Source organism: Drosophila elegans, unplaced genomic scaffold, assembly GCF_018152505.1.
Source record: "Drosophila elegans isolate 14027-0461.03 unplaced genomic scaffold, ASM1815250v1 contig_133, whole genome shotgun sequence".
Lineage (NCBI taxonomy): Eukaryota > Metazoa > Arthropoda > Insecta > Diptera > Drosophilidae > Drosophila > Drosophila elegans.
In genome coordinates, this window is record NW_024545499.1 from 885,940 (window position 1) to 907,684 (window position 21,745).

Sequence of the window (21,745 nt, forward strand, 5' to 3'; positions counted from 1 at the left end):
GGGATTTGGTTTTCGGGGTTATGGTGTGAGTTCGGCCACAAGAAGGCCGTGTGCCTACATATAATTTATTTAAAATAAGGAGTTAAACATAATCGTAATATAACTTGCGGAATAATTGCTGACTTAGGATCAGATGGGGCGAGCGGGGTGGAGGGCCTGCGTATATCTGGGTCTGCCCTTGTTACTTAGTAATCGTTATGTAGCTCTATGTGTAACTGACATCTAAACTACATACAAGATCTGCTTTCGAGTCCGGTTCGCTCCGTCCGTGTGTCTCTGCCAGGGCGAGCCAACCCAAGCTGCAAGCTATTGGTAAATATAAATAGATGTATGTTGAATGAGTGTTCCACGCGAGCCGAACTGATTTGGGCGAGCGCCTAGGCCTCACTCTCGCCCGGAGCCGCGTTCTCGCCCACGTTGATGGGCACAATCAGATTCTCCTTGGACATCAGATTGTACTTTGTGACGAAATGCGTGAATCGGTGGCACAGATACGTCTCGGCCTCGAACTCGTCGAAGATGCGACGATGGTGAAAGTAGGCGTGCGAGAAGATGCGGTACACGCGCCGGCACACAGAGCCCAGCTTGGTCACCGACGACTCCTTGATGGACACCCTGTGGGAGACACTTTGCTCATTATGTGGCTAGTTGCAGCCAGTCGGACATCTCCCATACCTGCTCGGGAAGTACTTGTTGCTGTTCAGCAGACAGGCGGCCCCGTCCAGCGTGTGGCGTGTGTAGTCGATGGCCGGGCACTCCTTGGGCGTCTTGTGGGCGGCGCACAGGAAAATCCACTGGTCGGTGGCCGTCATCTGGGTGCACGTCGACGGGGAGCACTCCTTCTGCAGTCGCACCGCCAGGCCATTCAGCTCCATGCAGAACTGGCGCAGGTGCTCGTACTTCCACACGCCCTCGTCCTGCGCCTCGGGCATGGTCAGGATGAGCTCCACGTTGCTCGGGTCGCGCTTGATCAGCTGCTGGATGTACTGTTGCACCGCCAGCGTGCTGTCCATCTCCTCCAGGGGCTCGTCGGGCCAGCGACAGAAGTCCTGGAAGGCGAAATCGGAATCGGAACCTGGTCAGAGGGCTGGGGGCTCGTGCGTCTGGTCAGTGCTCACCTTGGATTTTGTGCCTGGCCGGTTCCTACGCAATATGGTCGAGCCGTCAGCCATCTTCATGTTTCACCTGCTCGAAGACGCGATGATCCAGAACGCCTGTGTCCACGCCTTGGTGAAAAATCCCTGGCAGAGCCTGAGTTGTAGCGCAATACCTGCCCCACTGGATTCTCCGGATTCGGGATCCCCGCACTATTATAAGCTCAATGGACTCTACTTGCGCTAACACATCGCACGACAATAAAGTAGCATTTGTCCAAAACACTTTGCTTTGTGCGAGAAAATTTCTGACAAATTCTACATACATACATGGGCCTATCGATTGGCCGAGTCTGTTAGCTATCGCGCAATCGGTATCGCTATCGATGGGCTTCTGGTATGTTTTTGGTATTTTCGCCAGCCCTGAATGCAAACTGGCCACACTCGCGGGAGCCAGTCATCATAAATACGAACAGATTGGAAAACTTACAATAATTGCGTATTATCTGTGGTATTACGAGATCAAATCTGTCGAATAGCCAACTTGCCGTAACCCACTTAGCTGCAAAAATGTCCTACGCGTACTTGTTCAAATACATCATCATCGGCGACACAGGTGAGTGGAAACTGCGACTCCCCTTCGAAATGGCCAGTGAAAAGTTGGCCATTGTCAGGGCAAGCAATCAGAAATTAGAAAACAAAACAAAGGCGATCGCCCTACGCAGTGGTGTCCCCCGTAATCGGACCCCAAAGGGCACCGAGGGAGGAGTAGGGACAATGGAGGAGTCATGCGTCTGCACAGAAATATCCCAGGAGTCAGGCGGCCAAAGGAAAAATCAATAAAACCATAACAACGCATACAGGCGTTTGCTGAGCTGGGAGTTAACGGGGTGCGGGGGGCGGGGAGCAGCCCACACATTAAAACCCTGCTGCTGAGTCACCCAACCACCCCCAACAGTTGAGGGATTCCGCCCCAAAGAGACACGACCTTATCAGCATACTGTTTTTCAGGCTGCCCAACAGCTGTTGGCGGTTTTCCAGTTTTTCCAAACTTTCCCCTAACAGCAAACTAACTATCTTATCTTCTCAGGCGTGGGCAAGTCATGTCTGCTCCTCCAGTTCACGGACAAGCGCTTCCAGCCCGTGCATGACCTGACCATCGGCGTGGAATTCGGAGCACGCATGATCACCATCGACGGCAAGCAGATCAAGCTCCAGATCTGGGACACGGCTGGCCAGGAGGCTTTCAGGTGCGTAGAATAAAGCCACTAGTGTTCTTTGACCAATTTCTCAACGGCATGCTAAGGTTCCAGTTTTTCAGTCAAAAAATCTGTTACAAATACGGGTCAAATCTCGCTAACACGGAAACCTGTTTATCTCCAGCAAGATTACTGTAAAACACGGAAAAAAATAATTTCAATTCAGAGACACCCACAAATTTGTATAGGATTTTTTTAAAACCCATCGTCCTGAAGTTTCTATTTTTATTTCCCTATTTAATTGTCGAAAAAATTATTTCAACCGAAAGGAATATTTGAGACATCTAAGTTCTGAGACACCTTTTGGTTTCAAAACGTTTTGTTAAAGATGTGAGGATTATATAGTATTATGATACTCTTTTAAAAGAGAAGGATTTTCGGCCTGCATTTCATCTTAATTTTTGTTCCTTCGATATTATATATTAAGACTAGAGATTAATAAATTAGAGCATGTCATTTAAGTAAGAGTTGTTGGCTAGAGTAATTTCTTCCGAACTCCAAAGACTCAATGTCAATTATTGAAATTCCGTTCAGATCCATCACACGCTCGTACTATCGAGGAGCTGCGGGCGCCCTGCTGGTGTACGACATCACGCGCCGAGAGACTTTCAATCACCTGACCACCTGGCTGGAAGACGCGCGCCAGCACTCCAACTCGAACATGGTGATCATGCTGATCGGCAACAAGAGCGACTTGGACTCTCGGCGCGAGGTGAAGAAGGAGGAGGGCGAGGCCTTTGCCCGCGAGCACGGACTGGTCTTCATGGAGACGTCGGCGCGCACGGCGGCCAACGTGGAAGAGGCTTTTATAAACACGGCCAAGGAGATTTACGAGAAGATCCAGGAGGGCGTCTTCGACATTAACAATGAGGTGAGTGCGGCAGCATTTGCCATGCAAACTCCTAGTAATCACAGTTGAAATGCTCCTTCGCAGGCAAACGGCATCAAGATTGGCCAACAGCACTCGCCCACAAACCCGTCGCTGCCAGGAGCCGGAGGAGCCGCTGGAGCAGCAAACAGTGGCTGTTGCTAGGAGTAAACCGCAGATGCCCGACTGCAGTTCTGGGATAGACGTAGCCGCTTCTGTAAAAGCTACTTTAGTGACTAACTAATAGAAGGTAGTTGGAGGGACATATTTCTTGTTTTCTATCTCAACCGTAACTAACCACGTAAACATAGCTACCACTAAACTAGCAATTGAACACTAAGCGTAATGTTAAAATCGTAAAGATCAGACAGCTACAAGACACACCTCTCCTTGTTCAGCTACGTTTTAATTAACCAAAAGAAACCAAAAGAAAAAAAACAGAAATAAACCAAAATCTACAACATTTGTACATGTGAATGTGTCGTGCGTGATTTCCAAATTTTATAAACTTTATCGAAACATTTATAAATGTTTCTGCATGTATTTTGTGTATATTAAAATTAGTTTGCTAGTTACTTCGTGTAAAGAACGATAGTTATACATTGGGATCTTGACAAAATAATGTGTAATATATAACAAAGAAGTTAAACTATGTGAATTTTTATTGTGATTCGTTTTCAGTGAGGTCCAGCCCCGAAATGCTGCGCCACGCCCCTTTTTGCAACGGGTATCTGCTCCTCTTCTATATACATACATACATAATTACATATATGCATATTTTTACGTTTCTTTTCAACGCATTTGCTTTGTCTATATTTTGTTGTGCAACCCGCTTTAGTCTTTATACATACATTAGAAAAAGGAAAAGTACTTTAACAAAATATACAAAACCGGTGAGCTGAAATGGAATTATATAATTTACACACTCAACTTGCATTAACAGTGGATACACATAAATGCTGCGATTCAATGATCAATTTAGTATTTTACGAAGTTTATATATTTAATTAAATGCGAAAGTTAAGACAAAACGAAACAAACAACTGTAAACGTAAATCAAATTATTTATAATATTTGTATTTGCCCAACACAATGCAGAATAATAAATATACATACTAAATATATAAATATATGAATTCAAACTTTGCTTACCTTGGGCCAAACCCTATAAAACCTTATCGATCTTACACAAGAAAAAATAGCAGACTTTATGACGACTAGAGGTAGAAGACCAGATGCCTATTATACTGCTTACTAAACTCCTTAATTTAATTTTACCAATGATTAAAAAAACCAATTGTCAATTGTCCAAAAATATCTATCGGACCATAAGGACCTCTGAACCTGATCCCATTGGTACCGCCAAAGCTTTTTGAAGTTTCCAATATGCAGGTTTTTAAAAGGACCGACAAAGGAAGAATCGACGAATGTAATTATATTTTCTCGGTTGGGATTAAAAAAAAACAGAATCACACTGGCACGAATGCACTTAACATAAAAAATAAACATCACGTCAGCGCTTAATTTTCAAATTGTATTTATTTTGAAATAGGCGTTCAGTAGATAATTGTTTAATTGATGTCTTGTAAATAATATAGAATGGTGATTCATTTTTTTGTATGTACATATTTGCTAAAGTGATTGGAATCAACAGCTACCATTATCTAAAAGTTGCAAAAGGGCTATAGTGTCACATTAACTTCATTTTTTGTTGCGTGCTTACATTTTAAAGGCTTGCTTTCACTAAGGATATATAATATATATGTATTGTTTGTATTTTCTGTAATAATACTTGAACTTGTAAGACTTTACTTAAATGTATATTTTTTTTTTTTGTAATTTGAATCTTTTGTTATGTTTTGTCTAAGAAAAAATTTCGCCAAACTGCAAAAACAGGTTTTCATTTCAACAATAATTATTTCGAATAGCCTAGTTTGCTCAGTTGGCTTACATTGGAAACTATTTGGATCTGTGACGTTTGATGTACAAATATTATTTTTGTTTCTTTCAAAAACAAATGCTCCAAAGACTTTATTGTGTGTTTTAATCGATTGAAAATGGTCGCTTGTTATTGCATACGTTACATAGATTGTTGTTTATTGTATTCTCTTCAATTAATATTCGTACGAAATGTAAGGCAATTAAAACTATTTCTATAAATTTTCGTAAAGAAGACAATTGAGGGACCCGTTTGCACCTGGCAGTGATGCACTGCATTGATATTGATTGAAATTGAACAGTTTGTCTAAGTGTTATTCCGAGATGCGATTAGTAATTGCCCTAGTGCGGTAATTATAGTTATTATATTAGGTGTATATAGATACTTAGCCGCGATTAGTCAAGTCAAATATAGTAGACTTACACTCTAGGTCTTATTAATAGGCTTAGTTTCAGTTACAAATCTGCTCTGATTTTATGGCTGCAACACCATTTGACATAAGAAACTCGTTAACATTTAATGCTAGTCCATTATTAGGCTACAGTTGTGATTTTGTAGTACCTCCAGTTGTCGTTTACTTTCGGCATTCAACAATGCTATGTGTGTGTGTGTGTAACCTAGTGTAAAAGTTGAGCTTTTTTAGTCTCTGAGACATCACTATCACTCTCCTTAGGTGCTTTCTTCTCGCAGAACTCGATCAGATACGAACAGACGCCGGAGAGTGCTATAAATATGCCCGCATAGTAGAAGGTATCGTCCCACCTGCAAATGGATTCGGTCAGCAATGATAGAAGATGACTGCCCCGCCCAGTCCAACATTCCAACTCACCTGCCCGTGTACTCGTATATAACGCCCGCTATCGGGGGCCCTGCGATCATGCCCACTCCCTGCACCAGCAGCACCAGACCGTAGGCACACGTGAAATCGTCCAAGTCAACGATACTGACCAGAATGCTGGGCGTGAACGAAAAAGAGCTGGCGAACGTGAATCCGAAGATGATGCACATGAACATCAGGCCAATGTAGCTGGTCATCAGCAGGGGCATAAAGAACACCGACGCTCCACAGACTGAAAGAGGTTAAGAGATCGTTAAGAGAGTGTCATGGATGACAGCGCTCCTGGCAGCAAAACTCACCCAACATGCACAGCGAGTAGCATATGTTGATGTTCATCCAGGGTAGATCGCCCAGGTAGCCCAGTCCTATCATGCCCACCGTTTGGGCAACGCCGACGTCCGATATCAACTCGGCACTCACGCTCACATCGTATCCGTATTGCTTCATGTAGTCGGGCAGGTACAGATAAGGGATAATGAACCTGTGGAGCGTGCCAAGGGGTAGATTAGTCGCTAGCTGGTGGAGGAGAATCTTATCGGGACAAGGTGAGTTTGAATTGATTTCAACTAGTTCCTTATCGAGCTAATGGAGCACTTTGGCTAAGATAAACCATGATCTTGAGCACTGATATGGCGGCCTACTACCAATGCTGATCGATCATTTTGTGCACGGAATTTCACTCACTGCTGTTGGCCAACATTGTTATTGTGCAACCAGCTTTCGATTTCGAACAGCTGCCAAAATTGTTTGCGACATCTTCTGGCAAATGTACAATTTGCAGTTGACGCGCTGGCACATTCATCTATTTTATTTAGCGTTTGTTTTGCGTTCAGCTTGTGGTCTTTGCCAATTGGTTCCCGGTTTTGTTTTGTTTTTCTTTGTATTGCCAAAAAATTACTCACCAAATGAACAAAAACAATGTGGAGAGATTGAAGAGGGCGAACTTCATGTCCAGAAAGAGGGAGAAGTCAAAGATGGACTTAATGGTGTCCACGAAGTTGTCATACCAAGTCTGTAGATAGAACAAAACGAAAATAAGTTAATGTTGGGTATATAACGAGAAATATGTTTTTTCCAATGTTGTAAGCCTAATCAGCTCGTACTATTCGAATAGCAATACATTTATTGATTGATAAACAAATTGTCAAATCTTTTGATTTGATTGATATCATATTTAACCCAGCATGTTGGATTTGTTATTAAAATAGTTTACGTTCTTTGAGGATGAAGGGGTTGAAAAATGCAAAATTTATCGTTTGACTTTATCTGGTTGGACCTCGAAAGATTGTCTTTAAGCTTTCGTTAAATATCAGCCATTGAGTTTTATATTACAAAAAATAAGAAAAAAAAGAAAAAACAAGATCGACTATTAGATACTTATTTCCTTAGCTAACTAACGTTCATACGGACGGACATGTGTAGATCGACTAGGCTTTTGATCCAGATCAAGAATATAAACACTTTAAAAGGGTTGTTAACGCTTCCTTCTATGTGTTACAGACCTATCTTGACCCTATGACGGTTAAGACAAGGTAACAAAATGAGTGAATTTTTTTAAGCCAATGTATGTCAGCTTTGTTGCCGCACGGAAGTCAGAGCTTAGAGCCAGGCTTATCAGCTACGGAAAGTTTGCCCATGTGGTTCAACCGGGCGACCATACGGAGACTGAGGGGCAGCTGATAAGGCTCAAAGCTGAGCATTAACCGGGTGGAACTGTCGCCAAGCGACCAGCCGATTAGGACGGGGCCAAGGGTCATCGACTACTTACATCCTCCTCCTCCTTGGCGATGGTGGTCATCGAGTTGCGGTAGATGTTGGGACAGGATGAGGCGCGCAGCCGGTAGCGGTGAGTGTTGAGCATGGCACCGCGGTAGTGGATCGAGTTGCGGTGGATGCGCATGTCCTTGAGGAAATTGGAGTTCCGGATCGAGATGTTCCGGCGCAGGTTCGACCGGTGGTGGCTGGGCTTCTTCGAGCGCGAAAGTCGCCGGATACCGGTGATGCTGTCCAGCCGGGCCCGTCGGATGGCCAGCTCGCTGTTGACCGACGGTTCCTGCTCTGGAATGGCTATCACCGTCGGACCGATCCGCCTGCTCGGCTCCAGCAGGGCGAAGGTCTCGTCCTTCGAGTAGTAGCAGTGCATGTCCTCGCTCAGGATGTCCACCGAATTGTGGCGCAGGCCGTTCACCTTCAGGTTGGAGATCGACGGCGTCGTGTGCTTGGCCATGAAGATGTTCTCGTTCAGCGAGTACCGGGAGCTGGCGTGCTTCTGCGTGAGGTAGCCCTCGTCCGAGGAGCGCAGCGATCCATTGGGAGTTCCGCCGCCGCCGGAGCGTTTCTCCGAGGGCGACAGCGTCTCGATGGAGGCCAGGTATGTCCGCTTGGCCAGGTCCGCCGTCTCCTGCGCAATGCCACCCATGAGCGTGTCGTCCGGGGACCCAATGACGGCCGTCGATGGCGGGTAGGCGCCCGCTCCCGACGACATGGACAGCAGGTTCTCGCGCGAGGGGGCCTCGGCACCCTCCTTGTGGCGCAGGGAGCGCCGACTCAGGCTCTTCACCTCGCAGACGCTGTCCAGCTCCTGGGTGCTCAGGAAGGTGGGCAGGAAGATCTCGCTGCGGTAGCGCTTGAGGGCCGAGTCCAGGGGATCGTCGATCTGCTGGTTGGCCTCCGTGTTGTTCTTGGTCACCAGCGAGTCCAGCACGGCCTCCTTGGTGATGCCGGTGTCCAGTAGCTTCTTGATCTCCTCCAGGCAGACGCTGGAGTTGGAGAAGGTGGTGACGCTCTGCGACCGGCTCTCCAGCCGGTTCTCCTCGATCAGCCAGTCGGGGTCGCGCATGAGGGCGCCGCAAACGCAAGCGTTGAGCATGGTGCCGCCCAGGATCAGGGTGGCTCCCCGCCAGCCATACGCCTCCATCAGACTGGAGGTGAGGCGGGCGTACACAAAGGTCCCAATACCGGTGCCCGAGGCCCCGATTCCGGTGGCGAAGGTGCGCTTCTTGTCGAACCAAAAGGCGATGGACACCACTGCGGTGACGTAGCCGATGCCCAGGCCGAGACCCGAGATGATGCCGAAGGTCACCATCAGCATCTCGATGGAGTTGCAGAAGGCGGAGAGCGAGAAACCGAAGGCAGAGACCAAGCCGCCGAGGATGGTCATCTTGCGGCAGCCGTACTTGTCCACCAGGTTCGACCAGATGGGCCCCATCAGCAGGGGCACGGAGAAGAAGAGCGACGAAATCCAGGCGGTCTTCGAGGTGGACTCGCCGAAGTAGCTCAGCAACTCCACGTTGATCAGTCCGAACGAGAAGCTCAGTCCGTCGGCGATCAGGGACACCACCAGCGAGGCGAACACCACCACCCATCCGTACCCGCCGTCGGGCATCTTGGGCGCCTTCTTCTCCGTGCTGCTGGAGTCGATGGAGTCGCCGGACTCGTTCGAGATCAATCGCTTGCGCCGCTTTACCTGCCCATTGCCGTTCATCAGGCAGGTCAGGGTGCCGTCCTCCAGGGCGACGACACTGCTCCGGCCCATCCGGCTGTGCCCCGCCCCGCCGTCGGCGAGCTCCTCCGCGGACAGGTTGCAGAAGGTGACCTCCGGGAAGAGGTCGTGCTTGATGGCCTTGTGCAGGGGCGTGTTGGCCGGCGCCGGCGTCAGCGGCAGGGCCTGATAGTTGGCGGCGCCTCCGTTCTGCTGCTGGCCATTGTGGTTGTTGTTGACCGCCTCGCAACTGTTGTTGTTGGAGGCGCCGGGGTCCGACGTCAGCTTGGCCATGTCGGAGTTCCGCTGATCGACTTTCGATGATCGGTGATCAATGATCGATCCGGGTGTTGTGTAAAGGGTTCAGCTACGGCTACGGCTATAAAAAGGTGTGTAAAATTTGCACTTTCTTGTCCAAGCGATTATTGGAAGTGAACACAATTTGCATTAGATTTCAGCATTAATTTTCTTAAGTAGGCGGTAGGTGAATGTTCCCCCTTTCTGTTGCTCAACTGCAGTGCGTAGCTGAAAGATAGAAAACAAGAGAACAGAGCCTTAGATAGATTTTAAACTTGTACTTTGTGCTCTGATTAATAGGAAAAGTTTCTCTTAACTTTCTCCAGAAAATTCTCTGTCGGCGACAACCAACATTAATCTACCTCGGTAAAAGTATACTTCTATGGCTATCTGACCAATCAGCGCGACCACAACAACATACGCCTGAAAACATTTCGTTTAAGAATCCGCGCAGAAACTGTTTGGTCATTTGGTCATTTGGCATTTCATTTATTTAGTTTTCAGAGCGCCTTCAACTTGACCTCAGGAAAACGGCGGAAAATCTTTAGAGAGGACTCTGAGAGAGTCGAATGGCTGGCTTCTTACATCAGTAGCAAAACAAAGTGCGTCACATGAACGCGAAGGCAGCTGATGTCGCCCAATAATTATGGCATTCGAAATTGTATTTTTTTAAAATATATTTTGTTTTGGCTTTCGGCAGCCAGTCTGTGGTTAATTATAGACTGCTGTGTAGGCTGTATAGGGAAAAATTCATTAACGTTCGGACACCGAGGGTATGTATATAAAGTGTAGGAATAGGCGGCTAGACGGAAAAGTGTTGGGTTCTTTACGGCTTACCTTTTTGTTATCCAAACAAGGCTCCTTTCGCACGACAACAGCGCAACCGAACACGAACAAAAAACAAATCGGTGATCTGCGGGCTTTTAGGATTTCACTAGCACTATGTTCACTGTTTCAGCACTGCCGCCGCCAATCAGTTCACCATAATTGCACAGATCTTCAGTTATGTTTAGCTCGCTCAGGGTGCGATTCGAGTGTTTATTCAGGGTGGCGGTCTTATTGAAAATTCTTAGGCGCGGATCGCGGGGTATATAGTGTAGGAACACCTTGTTCGACTTGCCGCTGTTGTTGTATGTGCGCGGATTGTTGTTCTGGCTATTATCGAACGACTTAGCAATGGCCGTGGCCGATGCGGATGCTGCAGATGTTGCTTTGCCTGCACGATAGAATGACTTGGACCGAATGTCATTCATTAAGAACGCTAGGGGGTTTATCACAGGCCAACGGAGAATATATTGAGCGATAATTGATGGCAACTGTGGCCAGTTGCTGCTGTTGCTGCTGTTGCTGCTGCTGATGTTGCACTTGCACTTGCAGTTGTTGTTGCTGTTGCTGTTGCTGTTGTAGCAGTTTATGCTGCCGGTAAGCGGATTTTGCCCTGGCAGCCACATGCGGTACTTTGTTGTCACAGAAATCAAACACTTTTCGATGCGCCCGTCGAGTTCGAACGAAAAAAAATAATGACGATAACGAACACAAATCAAACACAAAACTGGGCCTCAGTGGTTTTCCAGGAGGTGGTGCTGCGGCTCCGGGGTATTATGCCGCTCCACGTGTCAAGTGCGCGGCGCGTGGTTTGGAGGCGGATTGGCAGGCACATACATATACTTATACATATCGACGGCGGGGCGGACAACGGGGCGTATGATTAATTCGACACTGGTGCTGCAACTCAATCACTGCTGAGGCTGCTGCCCTGCTTGCTGACGCCTGATAATGATTTATGATCTCCGTCCTCGATTAGCAGCCTTCGGATTCGCACGCTGCAATGGAGACAGAAAGAGTGGGGACAAATGTTAGTTGAGATTGCCCCTCTGATAAATGACTTAAATCTATTAATATATTCAATGCGAGCAATCAATGTGTGTTAAATTCTCCACGAAATTCCCACAAAAGCATCCCATATACAGGGAACCTTAAACTTAAAATTAACCACTCAATTAACGAACAATGCGGAATTGGTATGCGACAGCCAACAACAAATATTTATTTTGAAAACCAAAAATAACACTGTCTCAATTCTAGTTGCATATCATAATAAACCGAATTATTGAAATCACGTGATAGAAGTAAGCCTAGGTAAAAGTGTTATTTTGTGTATTATTATATTTTTTATAGGACATCTATAAATGTGCCTTTAAAATCTACAATGAAAAGCAGTAATTTTGTAAAAATTGTTTAGGTTTTGGTAGCAAATATTCATAAACTATTTTAAACTATATAGAGTCTGCATAACTTAAACGACCAAAACCGGATTTACTTTTATTGAAATCTTTATCAGCCCTTGGGCTTTGGCAAATCTTGAAGGCAGTATTAAAGCAATATTAATCAAAGCTTTTTGTTGTCATTTAAAATTGATAAAACACGTTTGACACCAAAACGTTTTTATTTCTGCAATAATAACTAACATGAATAAAAATTAAGGGAATAAAATAAACGATTATTGTTTTGAGGCTTGCTAATTTGGATAACCCTTGCACGTGTATTAAAGATTTCTGACAGAAACTATGCTTTGTGTGAAATTAATAAGCACAAACGGCCTTATAAGCCAAACTAAACATATTTAATGTAAATTGTATAAGTTGAATTTTTTGGTGGGCAAGAACCCGAAGTTTTCTTTGTTTTTTGAACCACTTGATGGACGCTCGAGTCCACCTTCTGAATGGAACATCCAATAAAGACCAAGTGAACGTGGTTGTAAACGGACAAGTTCAACGATCGATAAGCGAAGCGATTAAAATACTCGTGTATTGCACGCTTAGCAGAGAGCCTAAGTAAACAGTAAACGGCGTGTTTTATTTTCCGAGATTTTCAGTTTTAAAAATACGATTGTCTGATTTCCGAGTTTACCTAGACAACAAAATTGTCTCTTATCAAAAATCAAATTCGGATTATATGAGTACGTAGATCGCTAGTTGGTATATGTACTTGTGGAGGCGATAGCCAATCTGAGGCTAAAAGTGGTTGCTGGCTTATCTTTACAATATAATTGGCAGAAAATGGTTTTATTCGTTCTGATGCGATAACGCAAGCTAAGGTCTAGCCTTCGAGCATAACGATTTATAGTTGAAGTTTACATTGTTGCGAATGGGTGCAATTAAGGCGTTCTTAGTTTTTCATTTCCTTTTTTACTGATATATTAAATGAAACAAAGTTATAGCAGGGTTTCCCCTATTTTTGTTATTTGTTTATTTAACTAAACCTTACATAGTTGCAAACTAGTTCAGCGCTATTTGCGGCGCCCTTTTGTATGCTACACTTCTGAAAAGCACACGCGTTTGAAACAGCACTTTCACTTTGTAGAGCAAATCGTGCTTGAAACTTAAAGTCCACATTTTGCTTAGTCCGTATTTACACAACAATAGGCGAACACAAAGAAAAGCGCCGCGGAGGCAACCGCCAACATCTGAGTGAACTCCACACGCTTTGCACTCGGCTCTTGATACGGATTCGGGGTCGGATGAAGGAACAACAGACCAGAGCCACAGCTCGTCGAAAGACCGACTAAAACCCAAGACCAAACCCAAACCCACTCACGCCGCTGCCGGCGGGACGGAACTGAGCGAAGCGTTGGCTATCGTTTGCCTTAATCTAATAAATTTCTTATCAAAGAGCGCCGTGAACACAGTAGTTTCTATATCAACTACAACTACTACCCTTCTCGTAGAGTCTGTGTGTAATGGCACACGCTTTGGCCTCTGTCAACATGCCAACCTTTGTGACGCGTTCTTCTCGGTCTCTTTTCGGCGGTGGTCAGATTTGGATTCGGAGCCTGACATATGCTCGTGTATGCATATATATATACAATCATATAGGCGAGTATAAAAGCGCTTGTATACAAATCATGTGATTGTGGGTAATTGCTATTCTAGTTACAACAGCAATGCCTCGGTCTCTATAAAATCAGAACCGACGTCGACAACCTTGATCCGTTAATAAATATTATTTTTCTATAGAAAAGCTGTACATTTTCGGAAAGGGATTATATACAGTATTTTAAGAACGATAATGATAACTAATTTAAAATTGTGTCTATGTACAAATACTTGCTCATATTTAGGCTGTAGTTACTGGTTGTCTTAAAATAAAATTTGAATTTGAATTTTAATTAAAATTAGGTCAACATAAAACTTTGTGCTTTCATTTAGGACCGCAAACATTAACTTTATCTAGTTAGTGTTTGTTAATGAATTAACTGAAATTTAGCTCTCCGATTTTTTTCTGATTCGTGTCACAAAAGACCCATTAAAGAATTATCGTTCCAAAAATAAAAATAAAATAATTTCACATGAAGAAGTAACAAATTACAAGTAAGTAATGTCCGAACAAAATTTAGTGCATAATTAATATTAAAAGAACTATAAATGTTTGGTTACTTGAGGAGAAGGGGTTCGAATTGGAAATATGTTATAAAATATATATGAAATGACAAATAAATAAATTGCACCTGAAGTCTTGTCGAACACAAAGCTAGTCTTGCCTGACCTAATTAGGTTGCCGAATCCAAAAATATCTAGTAGAGTCCGCTTTTTTATTTTATCAATTAACGGTTTTTTTTCTGAGCCCATAACTTGGTTAAAACGGCTCTTTATAATATGATTATGGTGATAAGTCAAAATACTTTCTGCGACGTTCCTCAGGTGAGTGAATTGTGAGGCAATTCTTTTGGGCGATAAGTTTTATAGTACCTATATTTAACGCAGGGTTTCTGTTTGATGCTGACCTAGGCTATCGTATTTGGGTTATTGGTCTGATTACTATATTGTTGGCTTTAAAGCATAATTTTAACCTGGGAAAACCATAAGGAAAGTGCGCGTTGTCTGGATGATGGATATAAAACTGGCATTTCAGCGGGCTCAAGTTAAAAGTTTGCCTTAATTGTTTGTTTTGATCTAATGCAATTCGATTCTAGCCTTTACGTTTTAATTGAAAGAGTTGAACAAATTGATTGGGCCATGTAGTGGAGACAAGGACAAACTGTTCACCTTGAGTCAAATTAAGTTTTAGTACTGCCCATTAGTATGTCAACCCTACGAAGTTTACTTGAAGAAGACGGGGAAACACGAATAATCAATATTTGTCCTTCTAAGCCCTGTACTTTTATAATGTTAAAAGAAAATCATGCCCAAGAGGTTTCCCTCCCGACATTAACAAGTTTAAATCCCAATTATTCTCTGTAGCATTTAGCAAGCAAAGTTTGCAGCAAAGCAAATCGGTCGCTTAGATGGTTTTTAAGTGTGCTCAGCTTTCTGACATTTGATGTATGTAGCTCTTCCCCTTTTCCTTTCTGCTTAATTGATGTCTGTAATTGATTGTGGGCTCAGATAACCCCCATTGATGGCAAATGTTAATTGATTTGTGGTTTTGGCGTTTTGTTTGGAGCTGTGGGTGGAGGGTTTTGGTTGCACTGCTCGATGATGCACTCAGTTAAGATGGTTTACGCTCAATTTGATAACTTTAATATGAGCTATAACATTAATATTTAGGAAAATTGAAATAAATTTGTACAAAAACTTAAAAGACCAAGGTAAAAATTAACACAGGTTTAAAAAATACGGAATTTGTTTAACTCGTTAGAGGAAATAGTGGAAGTGTCTCGTCTATTTCTAGAAACACAGATATCTCGGCATTTATAAAAGTTAAAGATTTGCAATTTAACATTAAGACTATTGTTAAGTTTATTTTAAACTCTTTCCAGGTTAAACAGTATTTTCTGCTAATGCTCTTTAAATTGACTTTCTTAATTATTTTGCCTGGCCAGTATCTTTTCGGCATTAATTATAATGTATCTTTCCTTAGCTAAAGCCCCTTTTATGTTTTGACTGATGCCGTCACTTGAAAGCCAACGCAAAAAGTCACAAAGGAGGCCACTGGTTACATTTAACAAGCGCAAGTATATACACAGGCAGGTGCTGGCGGGGTCCTTTCATGTTTTATATTTACTCTTTACAGGACGCGAACGGAAAACAACAAAAAGGCAACAATAAAGTGCAGCAGCGGGAATGTCAGCTCTCAAAAAGTTATGGGGTTCATATAAAAAACGAAAATGGCGGCTGCACTTTACACTTGCAGACTAACGTGGACCCAAATGTTCGTAGTTTGTTCATATTTAAAGGATTATTATGATTTTCGCCTTCAACTTGAGTAACTTTGCGGTCTCACGAGCGCACAAGAAAATTTTTCTGTATTGATTTTTTCTCTAGCTCTAGGATTTTTGATTTTTTTTGGTTCAAGGTTATGTGATCCTAATTGCATGTGTTAGTGCAAACGGCGGTTATGTAACATGAGATAAGTGTCAATAGAAGTAGAAACGGGTAGGCCAAAAAAAATAAAAAAAATATTGTTAAAATTAAATTAAAATCAAATTTAAACCTATTTTTCTTACCCCGCAATAAATTAAGTTTTTTATCGATAATTATACGCAATTATTGAAAGTCACAAAATTAGTTTGATTTATAATCTTGCCGCTAAGACAGACTTCTGTTGGACCACATTGGAAACTTTAGATTAAAATTAAAATAGCTTCCTGAAACCATATAAAATCGAATTATCAGAGCTAATTTTATCCGGTTCACGGGTAGAATTCTAAAACGCAATATTCCCTGCATTCCTCATAACATTTCGATGTGGTTTCCACTTTGAATTAATAAAAAATAAACAAAAAATCGTACCAAGACAAAAGCCTTTGTTTGGTCACTCTTATTGCTGCTTTTATTGTTGTTGCAGGCCTTCAAAAAAGGGCAACTTGGCAAAAAACGGACATTCTGCTATGCGTGTAAACAACTTCAAGGTTGGGGTGATTTTTATTTTCTAATTTCTGCTCCTGACATGGGCATCCAAAGCGAAGTCCAAAAGGTTAAACGTGAAATGCACTATGCGAACAAAAATGCAAATTAGAAAAAGGTAATAAACTAAACCTGCCGTCTGAATTTAGAGCTAGCAGGCATGCACTCTCATTTAATTCACCAGATCAATCGAAATGAAAATGAATTATTTATATAAGTTTGGAAATAATTTATCATGCTATCTATGATTCACTAATTAAGCAACCATAGTGCACGGATGTAATTATTATACTGTTTCTATTATTATATCTATTATTAAGAAAAGTCAATTTAACCACTTTCAGATAAGCCTCCCCAAGGGCGTTTTTCCCACGATAGTGGGCCGGAAGAGGGGGTGACAAGGTCACCAGCAGCAGGTTGTGCGAGGAGCATATGATGTAATTACGAAAATCTCGCTTTGCGACAAATTTGCCACCAGAAATTTAGCGACACGCAGTCTGTGACTTGGGCTTGGTGGCTATGTGTTTTTGCCAAGTTTTCTGGCGTGTTTGTTTTTGCTGATCAAATGACAGCTGGGCGCAAATGTACTTTGACTGCTCCTAAGTGCTCCACTTACGCGTAAATGTGACTGGATGCGATAAAATAGTTCCTTTGTCAGTTGTTTATTTGATATCTCGGCCCGCGCTGGACTCAAGTCCAATAAACAAATCGGCATTGACTAGTACAGTAATTAATTTAGAGCTGCACTGCGAAGAAATCACTTGTTGGCACTTCTTGCAATCGTGGCAGTTGCTGCCTCCCTCGAGTTTGAAAATGAACTGAATGAACAGCGTTTCCCCGTCCTTCCTTCTCAGCTCCCTCCATCTCACTCACTCGCTTCCTCTGTCTCCCTCTCGCCCGCTGTACATACATACATACATACATACATACATACATATGTGCATAGGGAGTTTTTAATTTCCAAGTGCCCGGCGCATTTCCCACCACCACTAAACACTTCTTCGCTTCTCCCTTTTTGTGTTCTTTTGACGCAATGGAAATTTACCAGTTGACATCATTAGATTCCGTGGCATGCCTTGAGTTTTTTGTGTTTAATCCAGAGTTTTTTTTTCATATTTTATGCATCACAACCAAGAATCATTTTATGCCCTCAAAATACGTATCATTTCGAGAAATATCCACGCACTTCAAACAAAACATTACGAAGTTTATTTCTAATCAAAAATGTAGCTTATAAAATTTTCTATTCGTAAAGGGTTTAATAACTAGAGCATTAAGAATATGTTAAAAACATATGCCTTAAAACACCTTTAATAAATTATTATTTAGTTTAATAAGAAAGAAGTAAGTATTTTATGTAACTGAATCCAGTCTTTGCTGTTTGTAAAAACGCTACACAAATATTAACATGAAAAATTGTTTAAAAAAATGTTTTACAATTTCTTTGTAAGTAATTCATGGTTCCTAGGAAAGTCCATCGTGCCAAAAGTCCTAAATCAAGATGAATGCTTAAATCGCATGCTAAACTCATTTGAAATTACGACCTGAATGTCGAGAAAAGCTAATAAATATGCAAGTGGGAGTGCAATCATTAACGTAATATAAAGCAGCTATTCATCAAATACGGTTGAATAAATCACATGCAACTTTGTTGCTTTGCCATGTTCCCATTTTATACACTCTAAATGTCAAAAAACTTTTCAAGATGTTTGTGCAATGTTTGAGTTTGTCCCCACATAGAGAGAAGATTATTAAATAGATAAGATAACCTTAGATAGTAAAAGTAAAACGCTTGGACAACAACTTGTTTTGTTAAAACTTCGACTAGATATTAAGGAAATGCAGAGACAGCAATAAATTGCAGGTCTGAAAAATCAGAGAACATTCATAATAATGAAAATTTACTTGATTTGCCTAGACCAATTTGTATATTTAATTAAGTCATTGTGAGTTAATGTCAGTACAGTGGAACTAATGAAGCGTCTTTAGAGCAATTAGCATTATTAACACAGTTGTGATAAAATTCGCTGGGCGACTTATGAACATGTGAATGTATAATAACCGGTTATGTGGTTTCATTTTAGTTTAGTCCCACAAGCATTGGCCATCAGCTGTTGGATTCTTCATCGCTCACTGCTGACACACATTATCCGGCAGAACGGATAAACAGCAAAACAAATAATAATAAATGCACAAAGGTCTTACCGGTTTTATCAGCTGCTACAGACAGTTGTTTTCGGTTTTTTTTTTTCTGATTCCTTTGCCGATTGCCGAATTCAAACTTTTTGTGCGGTTCGAGGGTCAATGGCTTTTAAGCTTAAATATCAGACACATTACGACTTCGAAATGCATAAAAATCAAGAATCCGCTAGCTCAAGGACGGCAGCCAAGAGAATGGTTTTCGATTACAGTAAATCAAATTTGCAGAACGAAAAAAAGAACCGAAAATCGAAGCCAAAAAAGCGTTCGTATGTAAGTCAAGGCACTATATCTAATATCTTTACATACACTGAAAAAAAAACGTTTAGCTTCATATAAGCTATTCTCCTAAAACATTTTTGGTAAATTAAGTAAGTTTTTTGTAGTTTTTTTTGTTTCTGTGATTAGGACATATATTAACAGCACCAAAAGGAGTAAACCAGAAATCTCTGAAGATTTGAAACCATTTAAAAAGCGCTCCAAAAGTATGCTACGAAATAAACCTTGAAGGTTTTCCCCACAAATAATCGGAAAATACGCACAAGTTAAAAAATTCGGTGATATTTTCTTTATGTGGATGGGTAACTATGTGCAGCCCCCACTACTGGATTTTGAATGGTTTGTGTTGGTTGGTGCCCAAGACAAAGGCAATAAAAGCCAAACGACTGGAGCAACAAAATGGCGGCGCGTGTGTGACAAGCGAAAAAGCCCGAAACTGTGCTACAGTCAGTCACTGCGGTTAACCAGCATCTCATCTCGCCTTCGTCCTTCAGAGCCACCCACTGCAACCCAAACCCACGGCTTATGCAAATGGAGCAAGTGTGGATGAGTGAGGAGGCGTCGAGGTAAGTCAGAGTCTAAACTCTATAGATTTATCTTTTCAGAGTAGCCTTTATTGAATTGCATAAAACAGTCACTGTGTTAATAATGGTGTTTAATAATTGTTTCATTTAAAACCCTTTTATGACAGTTATCGTATGACTTTGTACTAATTATGTAACTAATACATATGAATGTAAAATACCCTACATACAAAACGAATACGAAGATAAAATGAACATACGCAACACATTCGCTTTGTTTGTCTTATCTGTCTCTGTTGAGTCACTACACACAGTACTTAATGCCAAAACTGCATAGGAGGAGCAGTCACTTTGAGTTTAAGCAAAACAATACAAAAATTTAAAAAAAATCGTCTGCTTTTTTTCCTCTTAACGTCAACAACAAATATAAATTCACCAGTCGTGCCAAAACGAGTCCAAATTAACCGACCTATAAATAGTCCCCATTCGATCATAGACGCAAAAGGTTGTCAAAAACAACGAAAATAAAGAAAAAATTTGTTAGCAAGAGCCAAAACAAACAATAATTTATCATGTATGCACGAATTTAAAACGGTACTATTGAGTGGAAATTACGCATTATGGCTGGGCACGATAAAAATACTTTTCAAAAAAAAATCAAGAGGGTCATTGAATCACACGAAAATATTAAACAAACTTTGTTTGCTTGGTTCTTACCTGATGTCGCTTTTTGTTTTTGTTGATTTCGTGGTTACTGGGCTAAATTACAACCATAGCTTGATCTTGGTCCTTTGTCATTGCAGTATCTCACATTATAAACTGAATAATAACTGATTGTAGTTGTTGTGCAGACGAGTCTTTAAATAAACCAAATAAGCTTGCTCTCTCTTTTTATTTTCTGTATTTCGTCGATTTTGTTGCCGTTGTTTTATGAATTTCTGCCGCCCGACTGCTTGCACAGTGGGATGGATTGGCCGTTGCACACACCCGAATCAGCTGACCCTCTGAATTTTAATTGGTTTCTTGAAAAGCTCCAGTGCCAAAAACTCTGCCGCAAAGATATAAAATTTATTGGCTTTCGTATTGCGCAAACTTTGTAGAAAGTTTTAATTTATGGATTCGCCCGACTACGCCCACCGTGCGGGAGTTTCGATTTTTTCCGGGGGAGGTGGGGCAATGACAACACCGTTCGGCGGCACAAGTTCACCAGAAAATGTGGGGCGACCGGAGGTCGTATAAACAAAAGCACAGTGCACTCGGATGCGGAAGTTCACGATTATAAGAGCACAAAGTGCACGCCGGAAACGGAAGGGGAACTCTCGATGCGCCCAATGCAGAATTTTTAAATGATTACTTAACGCACACTGACGAGACCAAAAAATCAAAATCTCGACTGCCGGAGCCCTTAAAAATTCAGAAAAATCGAATTGCCCACCACACAAACACTGCACAACCGTCCGCACTCCAATTGGAAAATCATCTGTAGAGGTGGAGAATCATCGAAGCCACCATCGATGTTTTTAACACATCGGTAATATCGATGCTTGGCAGGGCGTCATCGATGGTTTTCCATCTCTAAGGAGATGTTTCCCCATCTGACGTAACAGCGGCTGTTAATTCAACACTCGTAGAGGGTGGAAAGTAGTTAGATAATGTATTGAGAAATATATCAGAGCATGATAAAAATCTTGAATCATTTCGTCTTCGGCTATAGTCTTAACGCAATTAAACAAAATTGTTGGACTGTGCTTATTTAAAAATAAATATAGGGTTTTGAATTAAACAATATCATTCAATATCGATATTCTGTTAGACTTTACTTCAGTCTGTTAGTTGCAGAAGATGTTATTTAAATTTAAGCGCCAGAATATTTTGACCGTTACAATTTTTATTTGGAGGTAAGACAAAAAAGAGTAGCTCATTAATAGCAAGTTTAAATAAACACTAAATTTAATTATCTACTTTTTAAACCAAAAACATAAATTAATAAAAAATATTTTAAAGTTTTTTTTCTAGAGAGTGCCACCATCCGAAAATACTTTTTAAATTTTTTTTTAATTTGGAGAAGTTGTTAACTTAGACATGGTCATTATTAAAAAATACAAATTAAACTGGACTTTTT

The 21,745-nt window shown here is 41.8% G+C and overlaps 4 protein-coding genes across 7 annotated transcripts; 1 reads left to right on the forward strand and 3 right to left on the reverse strand.

Annotated features, from left to right (window-relative positions):
- Nucleotides 1-18: 18 nt before the first annotated feature.
- Nucleotides 19-1,419, reverse strand: LOC108145069 (MOB kinase activator-like 4). Of its 2 annotated transcripts, none has more exons than XM_017270248.2 (3): nt 1,119-1,419; nt 676-1,049; nt 19-627 (listed from the first exon to the last, which is right to left on the reverse strand). In XM_017270248.2, the coding sequence occupies exons 1-3, from the start codon at nt 1,176-1,178 to the stop codon at nt 378-380; spliced, it is 684 nt and encodes a 227-aa protein (XP_017125737.1). In that variant the 5' UTR covers nt 1,179-1,419; the 3' UTR covers nt 19-377. The 2 variants fall into 2 exon arrangements, with proteins under 2 accessions (XP_017125737.1, XP_017125738.1); XM_017270249.2 differs by having other exon boundaries at nt 19-615; nt 1,119-1,415.
- A 113-nt stretch (nt 1,420-1,532) lies between these two features.
- LOC108145070 (ras-related protein Rab-2A) lies at nt 1,533-3,870 on the forward strand. The gene is made up of 4 exons (XM_017270251.2): nt 1,533-1,710; nt 2,185-2,344; nt 2,888-3,224; nt 3,288-3,870. Exons 1-4 carry the CDS (start codon nt 1,665-1,667, stop codon nt 3,384-3,386), a joined length of 642 nt encoding a protein of 213 aa, XP_017125740.1. The 5' UTR covers nt 1,533-1,664; the 3' UTR covers nt 3,387-3,870.
- Nucleotides 3,871-5,004: 1,134 nt separating this feature from the next.
- On the reverse strand, nt 5,005-9,773 carry LOC108145066. The gene is made up of 5 exons (XM_017270246.2): nt 7,767-9,773; nt 6,901-7,010; nt 6,298-6,479; nt 5,990-6,230; nt 5,005-5,922 (listed from the first exon to the last, which is right to left on the reverse strand). Exons 1-5 carry the CDS (start codon nt 9,771-9,773, stop codon nt 5,778-5,780), a joined length of 2,685 nt encoding a protein of 894 aa, XP_017125735.1. The 3' UTR covers nt 5,005-5,777.
- Nucleotides 9,774-9,895: 122 nt separating this feature from the next.
- LOC108145071 lies at nt 9,896-21,098 on the reverse strand. 3 transcript variants are annotated; one of them, XM_017270252.1, is made up of 3 exons: nt 20,341-21,098; nt 10,614-11,599; nt 9,896-10,004 (listed from the first exon to the last, which is right to left on the reverse strand). In XM_017270252.1, exon 2 carries the CDS (start codon nt 11,225-11,227, stop codon nt 10,700-10,702), a length of 528 nt encoding a protein of 175 aa, XP_017125741.1. In that variant the 5' UTR covers nt 11,228-11,599; nt 20,341-21,098; the 3' UTR covers nt 9,896-10,004; nt 10,614-10,699. The 3 variants fall into 3 exon arrangements, with proteins under 3 accessions (XP_017125741.1, XP_017125743.1, XP_017125742.1); XM_017270254.1 differs by lacking the exon at nt 20,341-21,098 and adding an exon at nt 17,238-17,257; XM_017270253.2 differs by lacking the exon at nt 20,341-21,098 and adding an exon at nt 13,044-13,343.
- Nucleotides 21,099-21,745: the final 647 nt, after the last annotated feature.